The 16,086-nt window shown below is 45.6% G+C and overlaps 1 protein-coding gene across 13 annotated transcripts in view; it reads right to left on the bottom strand.

The window, feature by feature from the left end:
• Positions 1–14,729, bottom strand: part of PER3 (period circadian regulator 3) — a 64,366-nt gene extending 49,637 nt beyond the window's left edge. For 7 of the 13 annotated variants that reach the window (XR_002520896.2, XR_002520898.2, XR_002520903.2 and 4 more), the window contains exons 1-7: positions 14,635–14,729; positions 14,034–14,378; positions 13,444–13,589; positions 12,499–12,614; positions 11,073–11,274; positions 4,980–5,031; positions 370–518 (exon numbers count right to left, since the gene is read on the bottom strand). Coding sequence is in view for 10 of the 13 variants with exons in the window: in XM_017956804.3 (XP_017812293.3) it covers positions 370–518; positions 4,980–5,031; positions 11,073–11,274; positions 12,499–12,614; positions 13,444–13,589; positions 14,034–14,185 (817 nt within the window). In the remaining 3 variants the exon portion in view is untranslated. The other 6 variants (XM_021935661.2, XM_021935674.2, XM_017956802.3 and 3 more) reach the window with 5 other exon arrangements.
• Positions 14,730–16,086: the final 1,357 nt, after the last annotated feature.

Raw genomic sequence — 16,086 nt, 5'->3', positions numbered from 1 at the left:
AAAAACAAAATCACTCTTGTAGCCTCTCTGGGAAACAATTTCAGCACTTATTTCACACAACACAAGCAAAAGGCCACACTGCACAAGCAAAAGGTCACCAGCAGAGGGAGGACTAGAAGACTGTATCTGTCACCAAATCCTGTGCTGAGACCATTTGTTCAGCCATGCTGACCATGAAGGCAATGACATACAAGAAGCCAAAAGTCAGTAAACAGACACATCAATGAAAACCAGCTTCAAACGCCTGAAGAGGTTAAGGGTCAAATTGGAGACCCAAGAGCTCTTCTGTTGTTCTATGACTGACGTAAACGGACTTTCCCATGTTCCTATCTGATTGCTGACATCTCTGCATCTTATCTACTGATTTACCTTCATAACCAGAGTGAATCTTTTCAACCACAGTGAGACAGCAAGGTTCCGATTCCGATTCTGGCTGGCCAGGGCGATGTACATAAATCAGATAGGGGATGATCCGGAATGGGGAGTGACGCTTCTCTTGCTTTCTGTCTTCACCTCCACTGAGGAGATTAAAGATATTAGTGCTGGTCCTGATGCACGCTACTGGCCCATGGCAAAACAAGGCTGGGAGAAACGTTTTATTGGTAATATCCAAGAGAGACATACCCACATCTAAAATGTTTAAACATGTTTGTTTTCAAAAGAAAGAATATGGTAGCTTAAATTTTCTATATTATTCAACAAGTAAGAGGTTGTGTAAAGAGCTGGCTTAGATTACTGTGAGTGTAAAAACAGAATTAGTGGTTTCATGACTTTTCTCCTAGCCTCTATGCACTGAATTCCCAGTTTGACTTTTCCCCTTCTGCTATGAAGAGGGACAAGCACAATCGTCTCATCTCACATATCTACATCAGGTGTCACAAGAGAGAAAACAGGGTCCCCTGCAATCATGCCCTGGGGCTAGTTCTCAGTCGTCCCTTTCTACACTCTCTAAGAACCAATTTCGTCTCCAGCTTCAGTGATGAGGGCCCTTGCATGAGGTCAGGCGCTCCATCCATAAAGGCATTTGGCTGAGAAGGAAAGAAAAAGTTGAGGCTAAAACCAAGCTCAGCAAGCCCTGTCCCTGGCCCAGAGGGTGCGCTCCTTTCCACTCCTCACAAAGAACCTCTCGGCAGGGGCGGCTCTGACTGATCACCTCAAAGATCACAGCTGCCCAGCAGACGCTTCTACTGGGAGATGCCACTTCACCTAGAAGTCAAAAAGCCCAAGACTGAATTCACACTCCCCAACTTTTACCAATCACTTGTTTACTCTCTTGCCAGCACGTAAAGGTGTGACTGCCAATCCTAAGGGGGTCTTTAGTGCTGCCAGAGATTCTCTAGTCTGTTCCTACTTCCCCCTCACTTTTTTTTTTTTTTAAAGACAAGAGTCTTGCTCTATCGCCCAGGCTGGAACGCAACGGCACAATCTCGGCTCACTGCAACCCCCACCTCCTACCCAGGAGTACCCAGCCTCCTGAGTAGCTGGGATTACAGGTGTGCGCCACCACGCCCAGGTGATTTTTGTATTTTTAGTAGAGATGGGGTTTCAAATGTTGGTCAGGCTGGTCTCAAACTCCTGACCTCAGGTGATCCGCCTGCCTCGGCCTCCCGAAGTGCTGAGATTACAGGTGTGAGCCACCGCACTCGGCCCCACCTTGCTCTTTCTCTTCTCCCACACACTCCAGAATCTTCTTCCACTCTGCACCCTCAACTGATGACCTTGCTTCCCATTTCACCAAGAAAAGAGAATCATCGGGGAGTGAGCTGTGTCCCGGTGCTGCTGACCCACATCCATGCTCACACCTTCCGGCTTCCCTCCACATCCGCGAATGCATTTTTCAGGTTCATCCAGCCCAAGGGTTTTAAATACCATTTACATGCTGATGACCCAAATATCTACCTCTAGCCTGGAAGTTTTCCTTAACTCCAGACTCTCATAGAGTCTCAACTTAGATATTCAACAGGTATCTCAAACTTAGCTTATCTAAAACTAAGCACCACATTCTTTCCCTCCTCCTCCAGGAAGTTGCTTTTCCTAGAATTTCGTCTGCCTCAATAAATGGTAACTCCAGCCCAAAACTCCTGGTGTTATCCTTGACTCTTATTTCACACTCACTCCAAATATAACCCATTAATACAATTCTGGTAATTAGCTCTTAAAAAATATCCAGAATATCTCTTCTCAGCCTTTTGGCTAAGATCAAATGTAAAAAATATCCAGAATATACAACTATTTCTACCTCCCTCGGCATGCTGGCCTATACCCTGTACCTCTGTAACAGCCTCCAACTCCCCTCCCTGCCTCCCCTCTTCCCCCTCCAAAGTCTCTTCAACACTGCAGCCAACACCAGCCTTTCATAATGGAAACCGTTTCTGGGCCAGGCACGGTGGCTCACGCCTGTAATCCCAACACTCTGGGAGGTCAAGGAGGTTGGATCACTTGAGGTCAGGAGTTCAAGACCAGCCTGGCCAACATGGAGAAACCCTGTCTCTACAATAAATACAAAAATTAGCTGTGGTGGTGCATGCCTGTAGTCCCAGCTACTCGGGAGGCTGAGGTAGGAGAATCGTTGGAACCCAGGAGGCAGAGGTTGCAGTGAACAGAGATTGTGCCACTGCACTCCAGCTTGGGGGGACACAGTGAGATCCTGTCACAAAAAAAAAAGAAAAAAAAAAAGGAAACTGAAATGAATGCTTCCTACCTCCGTTCACTGAAAATTCCTAGAAGCAATGACAACCCTGTGGCAGCAACCATCCCTATCATCCAGATTGGGCCTCCAAACATGGATGCCATTTCCCACCACAAGGAACCAGGATCCTTAAAGAAATGACTGAGGCCACGTCTGGGTTAAGGAATGTCTAAAATGAGTCTGGGGCATCTCGTGCTTAAAACAATGGAAGCTGTCAAAGACCATGGGGCACTCTCACAAGGGTACAGGGGCCAACCCAAAAGGATTCCTACTGGCCTAAGATGGGACCATTTTGAGCCCTAAAACATGAATGAGAACTTTCTCTCTTAGAATGACACTCTGAAATATTGACGGAGGAAATCAGACGAGATCTGAGCTACGCTGCCTGGTAACTTGGGAAGAGGGGGTTAAGGAATTGGTGCTGGCAGAGATGACACCAGACTGGCCAGGGTTCAAATTCTTAAAAAGCTGGGTGATGAGACCGTAGCAGTTTATTACATTATCTTTTCTTCTTTTGTGTTATGTTTGAAAATTCCCAAAGAAAAACATTTTGAAAATAATTAAGGGATAAACTGAAATAAAACACTTCGTGCAGAAGTCACAGCTCCCTGTGCTGTGGCCCGTGCTTCCCTGTCTTCTTCCATCCTCGCTCCTTCCACCACTCTGGCCACAGCAGCTCCATGTCACTCCTCCCACAGGCCAGGCATGGCCCACCCCAAGGGCCTCTGTGCCTGCTGCTCCCTCTGCCTGCAACACACTTTCTCAGACACTTGCCACCCCTCAGATACTGGTGTGGCTCACCCCCTGCCCTCCTTCTGGTCGCTGTTTCCAATTAGGCTTCCTACGAGTTCCTGGATCACCCTGAATACAACAGCAATCTCCCACTTCCCAGAACTCCCGCTCTTTGCTTTGCTGTCTACATACAACTTATCACGAGCCAACACATAGGCATTTGAATATGTGTTTATTATTGGTCTCCTCCTCACAGAATTTAAGGTACATGAGGCAAGAACTCTGGATCCCAGCACTGACAAAGTGCCTGGCTCAGAGAAAGCACCCCAAAACATTTATTAACATCGGAAACACACATGGCACTTATTAGGAGGCAGGAACTGTTCTAAGATCTTCATACAACTCACTTGTGAATGACCCATTGGAACAACACAGCTCCTCTCACTGCTGCGCCCTTCCTCAGGCCGTCCCTCCCCAGCATCCAGATCCTATGAGTTCAAGTCTCCCAATTCCATGGAGTATTGAAATATTAGACTATTTCACCATGAGGGTTTTTCTTCTCTCTAAACATCTAGAGCGTTTAGTAACTTCAATACTAAAACCGGCAATCACAATGTCCTTTTAAAATACTTGCTCTCTTTATTATGAAAGAACATAATACGTTATTGTCATCTTATATACATAATATGTAACAGAATATATATATGTATTACATATATTATGTATGTAACATAAAGGGAACACTAATAATATATTGCAGCAAATTTAAAAGATAAAAAAATTCAGTAGTAATTTCCACTAGCAATCAACCACTGTTAAAAGTTTCATCTATTTTCTTCTGGTTCACTGTCTCTAGATCTTTTAAATCCTTCTCACAAATATAAATCTCTTGCTTTCTTTAAAGCTATTAAAAATTTCAAAAATTAATTTTAAATGTGACTGAAAAACAAAAAGCAAACAAAAAAGAGCCCAAAACAACGGTCATTTTAGTGTACTTCACATCTAGTGACTCTTACACGTATGCTCCCAGAGTTAAGATTTTCCTAGACTTTTTTCCTATTGCATTATTATTATTATTATTATTATTATTTTTGAGACAGAGTCTCACTCTGTCACCAGGCTGGAGTGCAATGATGCCATCTCAGCTCACTGCAACCTCCACCTCCCAGGTTCAAGTGATTATCCTGCCTCAGCCTCCCAAGTAGCTGGGACTACAGGCGTGCACCACCACGCCTGGCTAATTTTTGTATTTTTAGTAGAGACTCCGTTTCACCATGTTAGCCAGGGATGGTCACGACCTCTTGACCTTGTAATCCGCCCACCTCTGCCTCCCAAAGGGCTGGGATTACAGGTGTGAGCCACTGTGCCCGGTCTCCTATTGCATTATTTATCTAGTTTTCTCATGAGCATGTCTCTTCTCAATCAAAAACGAACTCCTTGTGGCAAGAAACAAGTCTTATTTTTTGTATCTTGTAACAGAAGTGAGCTGAATACATAAGAATCAAACTAACTGCAAAATAATCCACTGTTTCTGGCTTCCACGAGCCACTATACTTACCGGATCCTGCAGAAAAAAGGTTTCACTGGAGCACATTCATACCGTGGAGCTGCTAGAAAGAAAGATGCCTGGTCAGTCACTCCCTCTTAGCCAAGTCTTTCTCAGTGAAACAATGTTGTACCATTACCAAACAACAAACTATTTTTTAAAAAAGAGAGAGAGGTCTCCTTGATTAAAATGGAACCCCCTTCCTTCATTTTGAGATCCAGTCACATCCTAGTATTTCCCAATTCTAGTATTGGGAAATACTAGTATTGGCTTTGGTACTGGAACCGTGAGCCTCAGGTATAACAGTGAGAATCGGTTTTATCTCTTCCCCTTATTACTTTCCATAATTCCCAAACTGCCCATGTTCATTATCTCAAAGGTCAATGTAATGATCCTTGGACATAATTATTCTGGTGGTAATATTCCATTCCATTGTAATAGTCTGGACCTTTCTTTTTTTTGAGACGGAGACTCGCTCTGTTGTCCAGGCTGGAGCGCAGTGGTGTGATCTCGGCTCACTGCAAGCTCCGCCTCCCGGGTTCACGCCATTCTCCTGCCTCAGGCTCCTGAGTAGCTGGGACTACAGGCGCCCGCCACCATGCCCACCTAATTTTTTGTATTTGTAGTAGAGACGGGGTTTCACCGTGTTAGCCAGGATGGTCTCGATCTCCTGACCTCGTGATCCGCCCGCCTCGGCCTCCCAAAGTGCTGGGATTACAGGCGTGAGCCACTGCGCCCAGCCTAGTCTGGACTGTTCTAAAAAATTGGGAATTCAGACTATTTTCAGCTTTTTAGCTATATGATATATAACTTTCTTTTTTTCTTTAAGCTCTTTCCTTGGATAAATTTCAAAAAGTTGTGTTCCTAGGTTAAATGATAGAATCGTTTTATGACTTTATTGTGTACAGATAAACCTCCAGAAAACTGTACCAATCTTCAGAGTTTTATTAGTGTTTTCTCACAACCCTCATGCCAATGATTTCCTAGCCATTCTGTTGATTTCTGCATCAATTTTATTGATTTATGAGGTGGTAATTCAGAAATGTCTAAATTTGCCTTAGAGGCAGATGAGGGGGCTGAAATTTCTGCCCAGTGTTTGTTGACTGTATGTTATTTCCTCTGATTAGAGCTTCCTGAATATCTTTTGGGCATTTTGTTCACTGAAACAAGAAGTCCCCAGTTATAGGAACCATGGAAAACTGTGAGATGTTCAAAAAATATACACTGAAGGCAGCATAAACAGTGAGAATCCAAAAGAACCAAAATATTGAATAAGCAGCCCAGGTCTTCATACTTCTAAGAAACAATCATAGAAGAATCAGAAAGCATTAATAAAGCACTGAAGATTGGTATAATCTTCTACAGAAAACAGCCTTTACTATGAGGTCAGTTTGCTTATACCACTTATTCATCACACCAGACACCTGAACTCCAACTGCACTCACTAGAAGTCCTGGACCACTGAAAGCCAGACTACGTGATCTAAGACAGCAGACATGAGCCCATGATGCATTTCCATTCCTACGCTGTAAATATGTGATGCTTGTTTCTAAAAGCGTGCTCTGAAGTAATGGTCAGATCCTTCTAAGAGGTTTGTACAAGACATGTTAAACAAAAACATATTCTAATATGGGACCATAGGCTGACAACAGCTGAGTGGATTGCTTCCTAAGTCCTCTTGATGTTCTGTGTGCTCAAAGCAAGGAATCGAAGGAGGTAACGCAGGCATAGCCTAGAAAGGGGGTGGCGTTAACCAACTGCTCTCAGTAAGAGTACCAATCCTTGAGATTTGTAAGGCAAAAGTACAATATAAAGAGTAAACTAGAATTACATCATGCCTTATGGCATAAGTGAATTCTGAGATCCAAAAGAATTATTTCAGGGCATACTAATATTTTACATAAAAAGTGATATGGTTTGGCTGTATCCCCACCCAAATCTCACCTTGAATTGTAGTTCCCATAATCCCCACATGTCAAGGGAGGGACGTGGTGGGAGGTATCTGAATCATGGGGGTGGATGCCCTCACCCTGTTCTGGTGACAGTGAGTTCTCATGAGATCTGATGGTTTTATACGGGGCTTTTCTCCCTTTTGCTTGGTACTTCTCCTTGCTGCTGCCACGTAAAGGACATGTCCCCTTCAGCCATGATTGTAAGTTTCCTGAGGACTCCCCAGCCATGCTGAACTGAGTCAATTAAAACTCTTTCCTTTATAAATTACCCAGTCTTGGTATGTCTTTATTAGCAGCATGAGAATGGACTAATACCGTAAACTTGTACGGCAGAGTGGGGTGCTGCCATAGATACCCAAAAATACGGAAGTGACTTTGGAACTGGATAACAGGCTGAAACAGTTTGGAGCGCTCAGAAGACAAGAAAATGTGGGAAAGTCTGGAACTTCCTAGAGACTTGTTGAATGGCTTTGACCAAAATGCTGATAGTGATATGGACAATGAAATGCAGGCTGAGGTGGTCTCAGATAGAAATGAGGAACTTGTTGGGACTGGAGTAAAGGACACTTTTGCCATGCAAAGAGACTGGCAACTTTTGCCCCTGTCCTAGAGATCTGTGGAGCTTCAAACTTGAGAGAGATGGTTTAGGGTATCTGATGGAAGAAATTTCTAAATGGTAAAGCATTCAAGAGGAAGCAGAGCATAAGAACTTGGAAAATCTGTAGCCTGAAGCTGTGATGGAAAAGAAAAACCCATTTTCTGGGGAGAAATTCAAGCCTGCTGCAGAAATTTGCATAAGTAACAAGAAGCCAAATGTTAATCACCAAGTCAATGGGGAAAATGTCTTCAGGACATGTCAGAGACTTCACAGCAGCCCCTCCCATCACAGGCTGAGGCCTAGGAGGGAAAAAATGGTTTTCTGGGCCTGGTCCAGGTCCCCACTGCTCTGTGCAACCTTGGGACATTGTGCCCTCCATTCCAGCTGCTTCAGCTCCAGCCGTGGCTAAAAGGGACCAAGGTACAGCTCAGGTTATAGCTTCAGAGAGTGAAAGCCTACTCCTTGGCAGCTTCCATATGGTGTTGGTACTGCAGGTGTGCAGAAGACAAGAACTGAGGTTTGGAAACCTCTGCCTAAACTTCAGAGGATGTATGGAAATGCCTGGATGTCCAGGCAGAAGTCTGCTACAGGGGTGGAGCCCTCATAGAGAACCTCTGCTAAGACAGATGTGTAAGGGAAATTTGGGTTCGGAGTCTTCACAGTCTTCAATGGGAGACTCCCTAGTGGAGCTGTGAGAACAGGGCCACCATCCTTCAGATCCAAGAATGGTAGATCCACCGAAAGCTTGCACTGCGTGCCTAGAAAAGCCACAGACACTCAATGCCAGCCCATGAAACCAGCCATAAGGGAGGCTGTACCCTGCAAAGCCACAGGGGCAGAGCTGCCCAAGGCTGCAGGAGCCCACCTCTTGCACCAGCATGACCTGGATGTGAGACATGGAGTCAAAGGAGATTATTTCGGAGCTTTAATTATCGCTTCAGTAGATTTCAGACTTGCAAGGGGCCTGTAGCCCCTTTGTTTTGGCCAATTTCTCCCATTTGAAATGAGTGTATTTACCCAATGCCTGTGCCTCTATTGTATCTAGGAGGCAACTAACTCACTTTGGACTTTGCAGGCTCATAGGTGAAAGGGACTTGCCTTGTCACATATGATACTTTGGACTTGGACTTTTGGGCTAATGCTGGAATGAGCTAAGACTGGAGGACTGTTGGAAAAGCATGATTGTGTTTTGAAATGTGAGGACATGAGATCTGGGAGGGCTCAAGAGCAAAATGATATGGTTTGGCTGTGTCTCACCCAAATCTTATCTTGAACTATAGTTCCATGTGTGCTGGGAGGAACCTGGTGGGATAGATAATTGAATCATGGGGGCAGTTTCCCCCATGCTATTCTCATGATCATAAGTTCCCATGAGATCTGATGGTTTTATAAGGGGCTTCCCGCTTCACCCGGCTCCCATTCTTCTCCTTCCTGCCATCATGTGTAGAAAGACAGGTTTGCTTTCCCTTCTGTCATGATTGTAAGTTTCGCGAGGCCTCCCCAGTCAAGTGGAACTGTGAGTCAATTAAACTTCTTTCCTTTATTAATTACCCAGTCTCAGGTAGTTCTTTATAGCAGCGTAAGAATGGACTAATACAGAAAGGAAATATCCCAGTAATCAGTAATCAGCAAAAGTGAAAAGGTTGAAAAGACACAGGCAGTGCTGAAGGAAAAATACCTGGGGGAAAAATGGGAAAGACCTGGCAGACAATATTGTGTATGTCCTGTTCACAGCTGTATCTGCATCTGGACTAGTTCTTGACCCACAGTAATTGTTAAACAAATGTTTACAGAATGAACAGCTAACAAAAGCAGAGAAACAAATACAGACAATTAAAGGTTGAAAATGTATATTTAGGAAAGGGGAAGAGAAATAAAATCAATATTTTTGAAAAATGGGAAAAGAGATGAGGTAGAAGCAAGCAGGGATGACACACGTTTTCTAGAGCTTATGCAAAACTATTTTTAAAAGATGGGCAATCTATAACTGGAATAAGAAACATGTAAAGCTATCCTTCAATAAATGAAGTAGTGGGTAAAAAATTAGAAATAGTAGAATTTCAGATATGAAGATAAAAAAGTTATGGAGATCTGTTTCACAACAACGTAAACATCCTTCACAGCAATGGAGTGAATGCCTAAAAATGATTAAGATGGTGTATTAGGTCCGTTTGCATGCTGCTGATAAAGACATACCCAAGACTGGGCAATTTACAAAAGAAAGAGGTTTAATGGACTTACAGTTCCACATGGCTGGGGAGGTCTCACAATCATGGTGGAAGGCAAGGAGGGGCAAGTCACATCTTACATGGATGGTGGCAGGCAAAGAGAGCGAGCTTGTGCAGGGAAATTCCCATTTTTAAAGCAATCAGATCTCATGAGACTTATCCACTATCATGAGAACAGCATGGGAAAGACGCCATCATGATGCAATTATCTCCCACTGGGTTCCTCCCAGGACACATGAGAATTGTGGGAGTTATAATTCAACATGAGATTTGGGTGGGGACACAGCCAAACTATATCATATGGTAAATCATATGTGTTTTCACCACAATGAATTTTTTTTTTAATTAGAGAGAAGGGCTTGGAATCAAAGAGAAACCTGATATATATATATATACACACACACACACACACACACACACATTTAAAGCTGTTTAAGAGACACTTCACAAAGAATATAAAATAATAACGGATGACTGAAAAGAAAGAAATTAAGATCCCACAGGACCAAATGTCACAAAGAAAATTGCAATAGGTATCTTTGAATTAGGAAAAAAAGCATTCCAGAAGGAAAACGAAGTAATAAGACTCATAACTTTCAGGGGCAAGAAAAACTGTAAGACAGCTAATGATCTGAAGAAAAAATTTTTTTTTTCACAGAAACAGAGTAACAGAGTTTCACTCTTGTCACCCAGGCTGGAGTGCAATGGTATGATCTTGCCTCATTGCAACCTCTGCCTCCCAGGTTCAAGCGCTTCTTGTGCCTCAACCCTCTGAGTAGCTGGGATTACAGGCACGCACTACCATGCCCGGCTAATTTTTGTACTTTTAGTAGAGACGGTGTTTCACCATGTTGGCCAGGCTGGTCTGGAACTCCTGACTTCAGGTGATCCACCCGCCTCAACCTCTCAAAGTGCTGGGATTACAGGCGTGAGGCACCATGCCCAGCCTAATGATCCGCATTTTATCTCCAAAGTAAAATCTCTCATACAAGAAAATCATGAAAGAGGAAAAATATTTAATTTTAACTTAAAGGAAACAGAGCCTTCAGAGCAACTAAACCACTATACGATATGCTGGTAATGAAATAATACTTATGACATATAATCTGTGAAACAGACCTGACAAAATGGAAAAAAATGCATTGAATCTTTATGTTATCAGAAGGTTTTAAAATGCTGTTTTCATCCCATAACTTTCTATAACAGGAATAAGAAAAAACAGATAGTTTGCATGTTCTAAATAATGTGTTAATTTCTGTACTATTCCTGTAAGAATGAAACTGATCTTGATGAGGAAAGACAGACATCTAAACATTGGGCCTGTTACCTCTTTGGGTCCAGTTGTTCCAGAAGGGAAGCTGAGCTCTGGCAGTGTGCGCATAGAATACCCTCACGTCTTGAGGGGCAAGCAGGTCGACAAAGTGAGAAGACGTCAGGACATCTTTCTTACGATTCAGGATCAAAGCAGCCTGTTCAGAAACGTGCACTAACCTTCCAGACAGAAATGAAAATACTGCCACAAAGGTATCCTATGAAAAACATTTAAAATAAATGCAAATATTGAGGTACTCGCCAGCAATATTCCCTGAAAGGTAAATTTCTTCTAGATCTCTAACATGATCAATATCTTAAAATACACAGGCACAACCTACGAATGCAACAAAACTCCTCTAAGAATTTTCTCCAACATCCTTCTTAAATATTCTCCTAAGACCTGCACTTCACCTACTGAAGGTTCGATTTCTATGCCAAAAAATATACTAGATCATTTTATGCAGACTAAACATACATATGGCACATAACTTTTCCTCTGCAAACTGTGCCTTACACCTGGGTGGACGGTGTTCTCATCATCAACGCAGATTCTATGCTTTAAGACACGCTGAAGATTCACCTACTTTAAGAAGCTGTCTGTGACAAACCTCATTACATAAGCATCACTGCTCTAATTTCTTCCATTACACATAAATGAAACTTACTTATAATCCGCAGTTTGTTTGCTAGCATTGGCATGCTTTCCTCTCTAGCTTTATTTTAAATATCTTAAAAGACAAATATTTTCTTAAGCTATTTAAAAAAAATCTCCATAGCACCTATTACAGTACTATGTACACACCAGTCCATAAAATAAGCACTGTTATAATAGTAGGGATAGCTCATGTTCCACTATTACAAAATCTTTAAGTTACAATTACGTTGAGGTCTGTACAAAAAAGTAAGTAATCTCCACCGTATCAACCAAACATGAGGCTCAATTACTCTGTCAACCAAGAAGAGAGATTAAAAAAAGATATACTAAAGGTCTCTTCCAAAATTTTATGAAAAATGACAGCATCTCAACTCACCTGTTCTATAACATCCAGTTGTTACAACTTGAAGTAGTAGATATTGGAACTAAGAATGATATAAATAGAAATTAACAATTCGGAGATTAGAATAAGATGCAGGAAATTACTCTGCAGTGTAATTTTTGCTTTCTCTTAATTCAAGAGAGCTCGGGAATGCTAAGGAGCTAGAAGCACCTCATAACCAAAGTCACTGAACTGCACAGCACACAGAATGGGCTGCTTTTGCTTTTGGATGTTTTCTCTGGCAAGGGTGAAGCTACACCATGCCTCTTTAGCAGTTCCTCCTTTGCTTCTCTCAAATTGTGGTTGCTGAAACGTTGTTAATTCTTCTTAAAAACCTACATCTAGAGCAGGTCCTTAGGAAAAGTCACCCAGGTTGATACGGCAAAATGCATGAATTCTTACTGTGTTTTTGGAAGTGTGTTCTGAAGCAATAGTGGCCAGCTCCTCAAGACTGTACATGGTCACATCTGCCTGAGGTGCTCCATTTTGACTGAGAATCTGGAAAAACTCACCGTTTGCTAAGAAACACAGGGAGATAAACAGGTAGTCCAGTGACAACAGTATCTTTAGGAAACCATTTTCATCACTATCAAGCTGGATTATTTTTTTCGGATGAGAGCACCTCGGTGCATTTTTCTCAAAAACAGATCATTTTCTGCTTTTACCTAAACTACTGATAATTGTGCAAACTTAAGAGTTGATTTTATGAATTCTGCATGTTCTGGATCACAGGGAGCAAGATATATTTAAGGTACTAACAAAAAATTTCAGATGCATACACAATTTTTTTTTGGGGGGGGAGCAGAAACTACTCCATCATTCAGGGACATATCATATATGATGCACTGAGGTTTGTGCTAAAGAGAATATGGCTTTAATGAAATCCCTTGAGATGTCAGAGAGAAAAAGAAAAGTGTTTACAACGGTTCATTTTTAGTTTAATAAATTCCTAATATATCATTACCACATTTTAAAAGAATGTGTATGGCATGCAAAGGTAACTATTTAGTGGAATGCATTTTTTTCCCCGTAACTTCCATAGAAGACAATGTTTTTTTAAAAGGTTAGCCTTCAAAATGTGCTTATGCTAAACTCTACTCTCTTGCAACAAATGAGCAAAACATTGCATAGTTACTATACACTATTATACAGATAAAAGTTTTTCTGGTCTTTCACATGTGAAAAATTAAGACACGAATGGAATTGGCATAGATTTGCTCATCTTCCATAAAGCACCAGAAAAAGCTCAAAGTATCTGTCTGACCAAGACCCCACTGATCACTTCTCTGGCTGCTTGTGTGAGTCCTGGTGCATGTGTAGGATCGAATTTCTCTCTGGCTTGTTTACCTTGCACACTGTGGACACAGCGGAGAGCATAGTTGAGGGCATCTAGAGTGCTTGGTTTATTGCGTCTCTCCGAGGGGAAGTATTTTTTCATTTCTTGGACAACCATGATAAGTTCTTCAGAAACTCTGTTTCGATCTTGCTGTTCACTGGAAGATAAAAAAAAATTACAACTTCACACCTATGAAGGTAACAGCATCTTGCGGTTATAGGGAACACAAACTGCAAACCAGATAGGTTTCTAAGTAATCTACTGGCATCAGATCATTCACTCCACAGGCTGGTGACCCCGCTTCCTCCAGGTGGGGAACTTCAGGCAAAGCAACTGGTGAATGACAAACATTCTCCACTTACTTTCCCTTAATCCACCTGAGTCCCAACTCAGCTAACTTTTGTAACCACTTTTCTCTCCAGGTACTCTTCGGTAATTTTCTTCAGTATCCCAGATCACTTCATCCTACGTTGCCCGAGTCTCCCCCTACACTTTCCCCCGGACTTAGAAACAAAACAATAAAAAGATTTAGGTCCCCCTTTCCTTGCTCCGGGAAGGACAACGAACGCATGGGGCCCTGGGCCTGAAGCCAGCGCGTCACCTGTGGCTGCTCTCCGCCAATTTCCTTTGCAGATGGAACTCGGGGCTCCACCGCTCCGCCGATTCTTCGCCCAGGGCCTCGTCCTCAGCCCCCCGTCCCCCGGGGCCAGGAGGTTCCCCGCGGGGCGTCTCGAGGTCTCCGCGGGGCTCCATGTAGGGCTGGGACAACCCGCTGCTTTCTTCTCGCTCACTTTGCAGTCGGCAACAGACACCGGTTTCTCACTCTGGTCCGCGCCATGGCGTAAGAGGCGGCCACCACGAGCCAGGGGGTCACGCTCATCTCCGAGGGGCTTCTCCCTCCAGCATTTCCAAAACCCGGAGCTCGTTCGACTTTCAGAAGTCCGGCCTGTGGGGAGGAGACAAGGGTGATAAGGGACAAGCGGAACTGACAGTCCGACGCCAGCGGCCCAGCTGGCTGGGGCGCCCCGACCGCGCGGTCCTCACCCCTGCCCCAACTTTCCCGCACGCCGAGGGCTGGGGCCTGTGGAGCCGGGCGGCTCGGAAGCGCCACGCTCCGGGAGCCCCCGGTACTGAGGGCCGCACTCGCTTGGCTCCTCTGCCGCGCGCGGGTGCTGAGAACTCCCGCCCGGCCGCGCACTCACCGGCTGCCCCCGCCCTCGGCCCCGCGCGCAGCAGCTCGCCCTCTGGGCCGCCCGCGCGCAGTCTCGAGGCCCGCCGCGTGCCGGGCAGCAGCCGGCGCCGCGCCCCCCGCCGCCGCGTGACCGGCCCCGCCCCCGGGCCGCGCGATTGGCTGTTGGGGCCGACTCCGCGGGCCTCCATTGGCCCTGGGGCGGGGCGCGAGCCGGGGCGCCCGGGTTATATAAGCCAGGGCGAGGGGGCGGGGGCCCCCGGGGCGCGTTACATAATGTGCGGGCTCGGGCGGAGGCCGTCCTCGGCCAATCCCGGCAGGCCGGCGCGCGGACAGGGGGCGGGGTGGCCCTGAGAGGCCTCAGGCCTGTGCCGCGCGACTGGAGTGTCCGGCCCCCTGGCACGGCGCCGGGGCGCAGCCGCTAAAGCAAGCGCAGAAATGATAGGGCCAGGAAGCTGCCAGCCACGCGGGGGCGGGACCCGGGCTTGGGGGGCGGGGCGGGTCCGGCCCAACCTCCACGTGAGAGGCGGGCGGGGAAGGAGAGGGGAGTGAGAGGCGGGGGCAGAGAGGGGCGAGAGGCGGGGCGGGCGGTGCTTGAGTCGGGGTCAGGGGGAGGCTGGAAAGGGGGACGCATGGCGGCGAGAGGCGGGGACTTGGGGCAGATGGGAGCGGGGGAGTCGAGAGACGTGGGGGGCGGAGGCGGGGGCGGAGGCAGGGGCGGGGGGGTCGAGGGCGGGCAGAAGGGGGAGGGAGAGGCGGGGACTGGGGGCGGGCAGGGGCGGCCCGGGCCAGTTCTCTGGGGTCGGGTCCTGGAGTTTGTAGGTGGCTCCCCGCTGCCCGAGCGGGTGTGGGAAGGAGTCCAGGGTGGGGCTGGCTGCTGGCAGCGGATCTCGTCGTGCTTTGGGCGTCTTCCTGGGTTCCCACGGTTTTCACCGCCCGTGACCTACCGAGCCCACCCCAACCGCCCCCATCCTTCGCTAACTCTTTAGGTGAGTCGGGTGGACTTGGAGGAACCAGGCCGTAAAGCAGCCCTGGTAAAAAGCCCACCCGATTTTTAGAAACAGATTTTTTTTCTTTTTAGACAAGAGTTTTGCTCTGTGGCCCAGGCTATAGTGCAGTGGCGCGATCTCGGCTCGCTGTAACCTCCCTCTTCTGGGCTCAAGCCAGTCTCCTGCTTCAGCCTCCCGAGTAGCTGGAACTACAGGTGCGGCCACCACACCTGACTAATTTTTGTATTTTTGGTAACGCTGGTCTGTGTTGGCCAGGCTGGTTTCAAACGCCTGAGCTCCAGTGATCTGCTGGCCTCGGTCTCCCAAAATGTTGGAATTACTGGCGTGAGCCACCGCACCGGTCCAGAAACAGAATTTTGATGCTGGAACTTAAAACACTTCTCTGGACTTCCTAAAATTAGATTCATTTGGCAAGTGGAGGAAGACAAATGTAAAAGACACTCTTTCAGAAAAGG

The sequence above is a fragment of the Papio anubis genome, chromosome 1 (assembly GCF_008728515.1).
Source record: "Papio anubis isolate 15944 chromosome 1, Panubis1.0, whole genome shotgun sequence".
NCBI lineage: Eukaryota > Metazoa > Chordata > Mammalia > Primates > Cercopithecidae > Papio > Papio anubis.
Note: the sequence above shows the minus strand (reverse complement) of the source record. Positions and strands in the feature narration are given on the sequence as shown.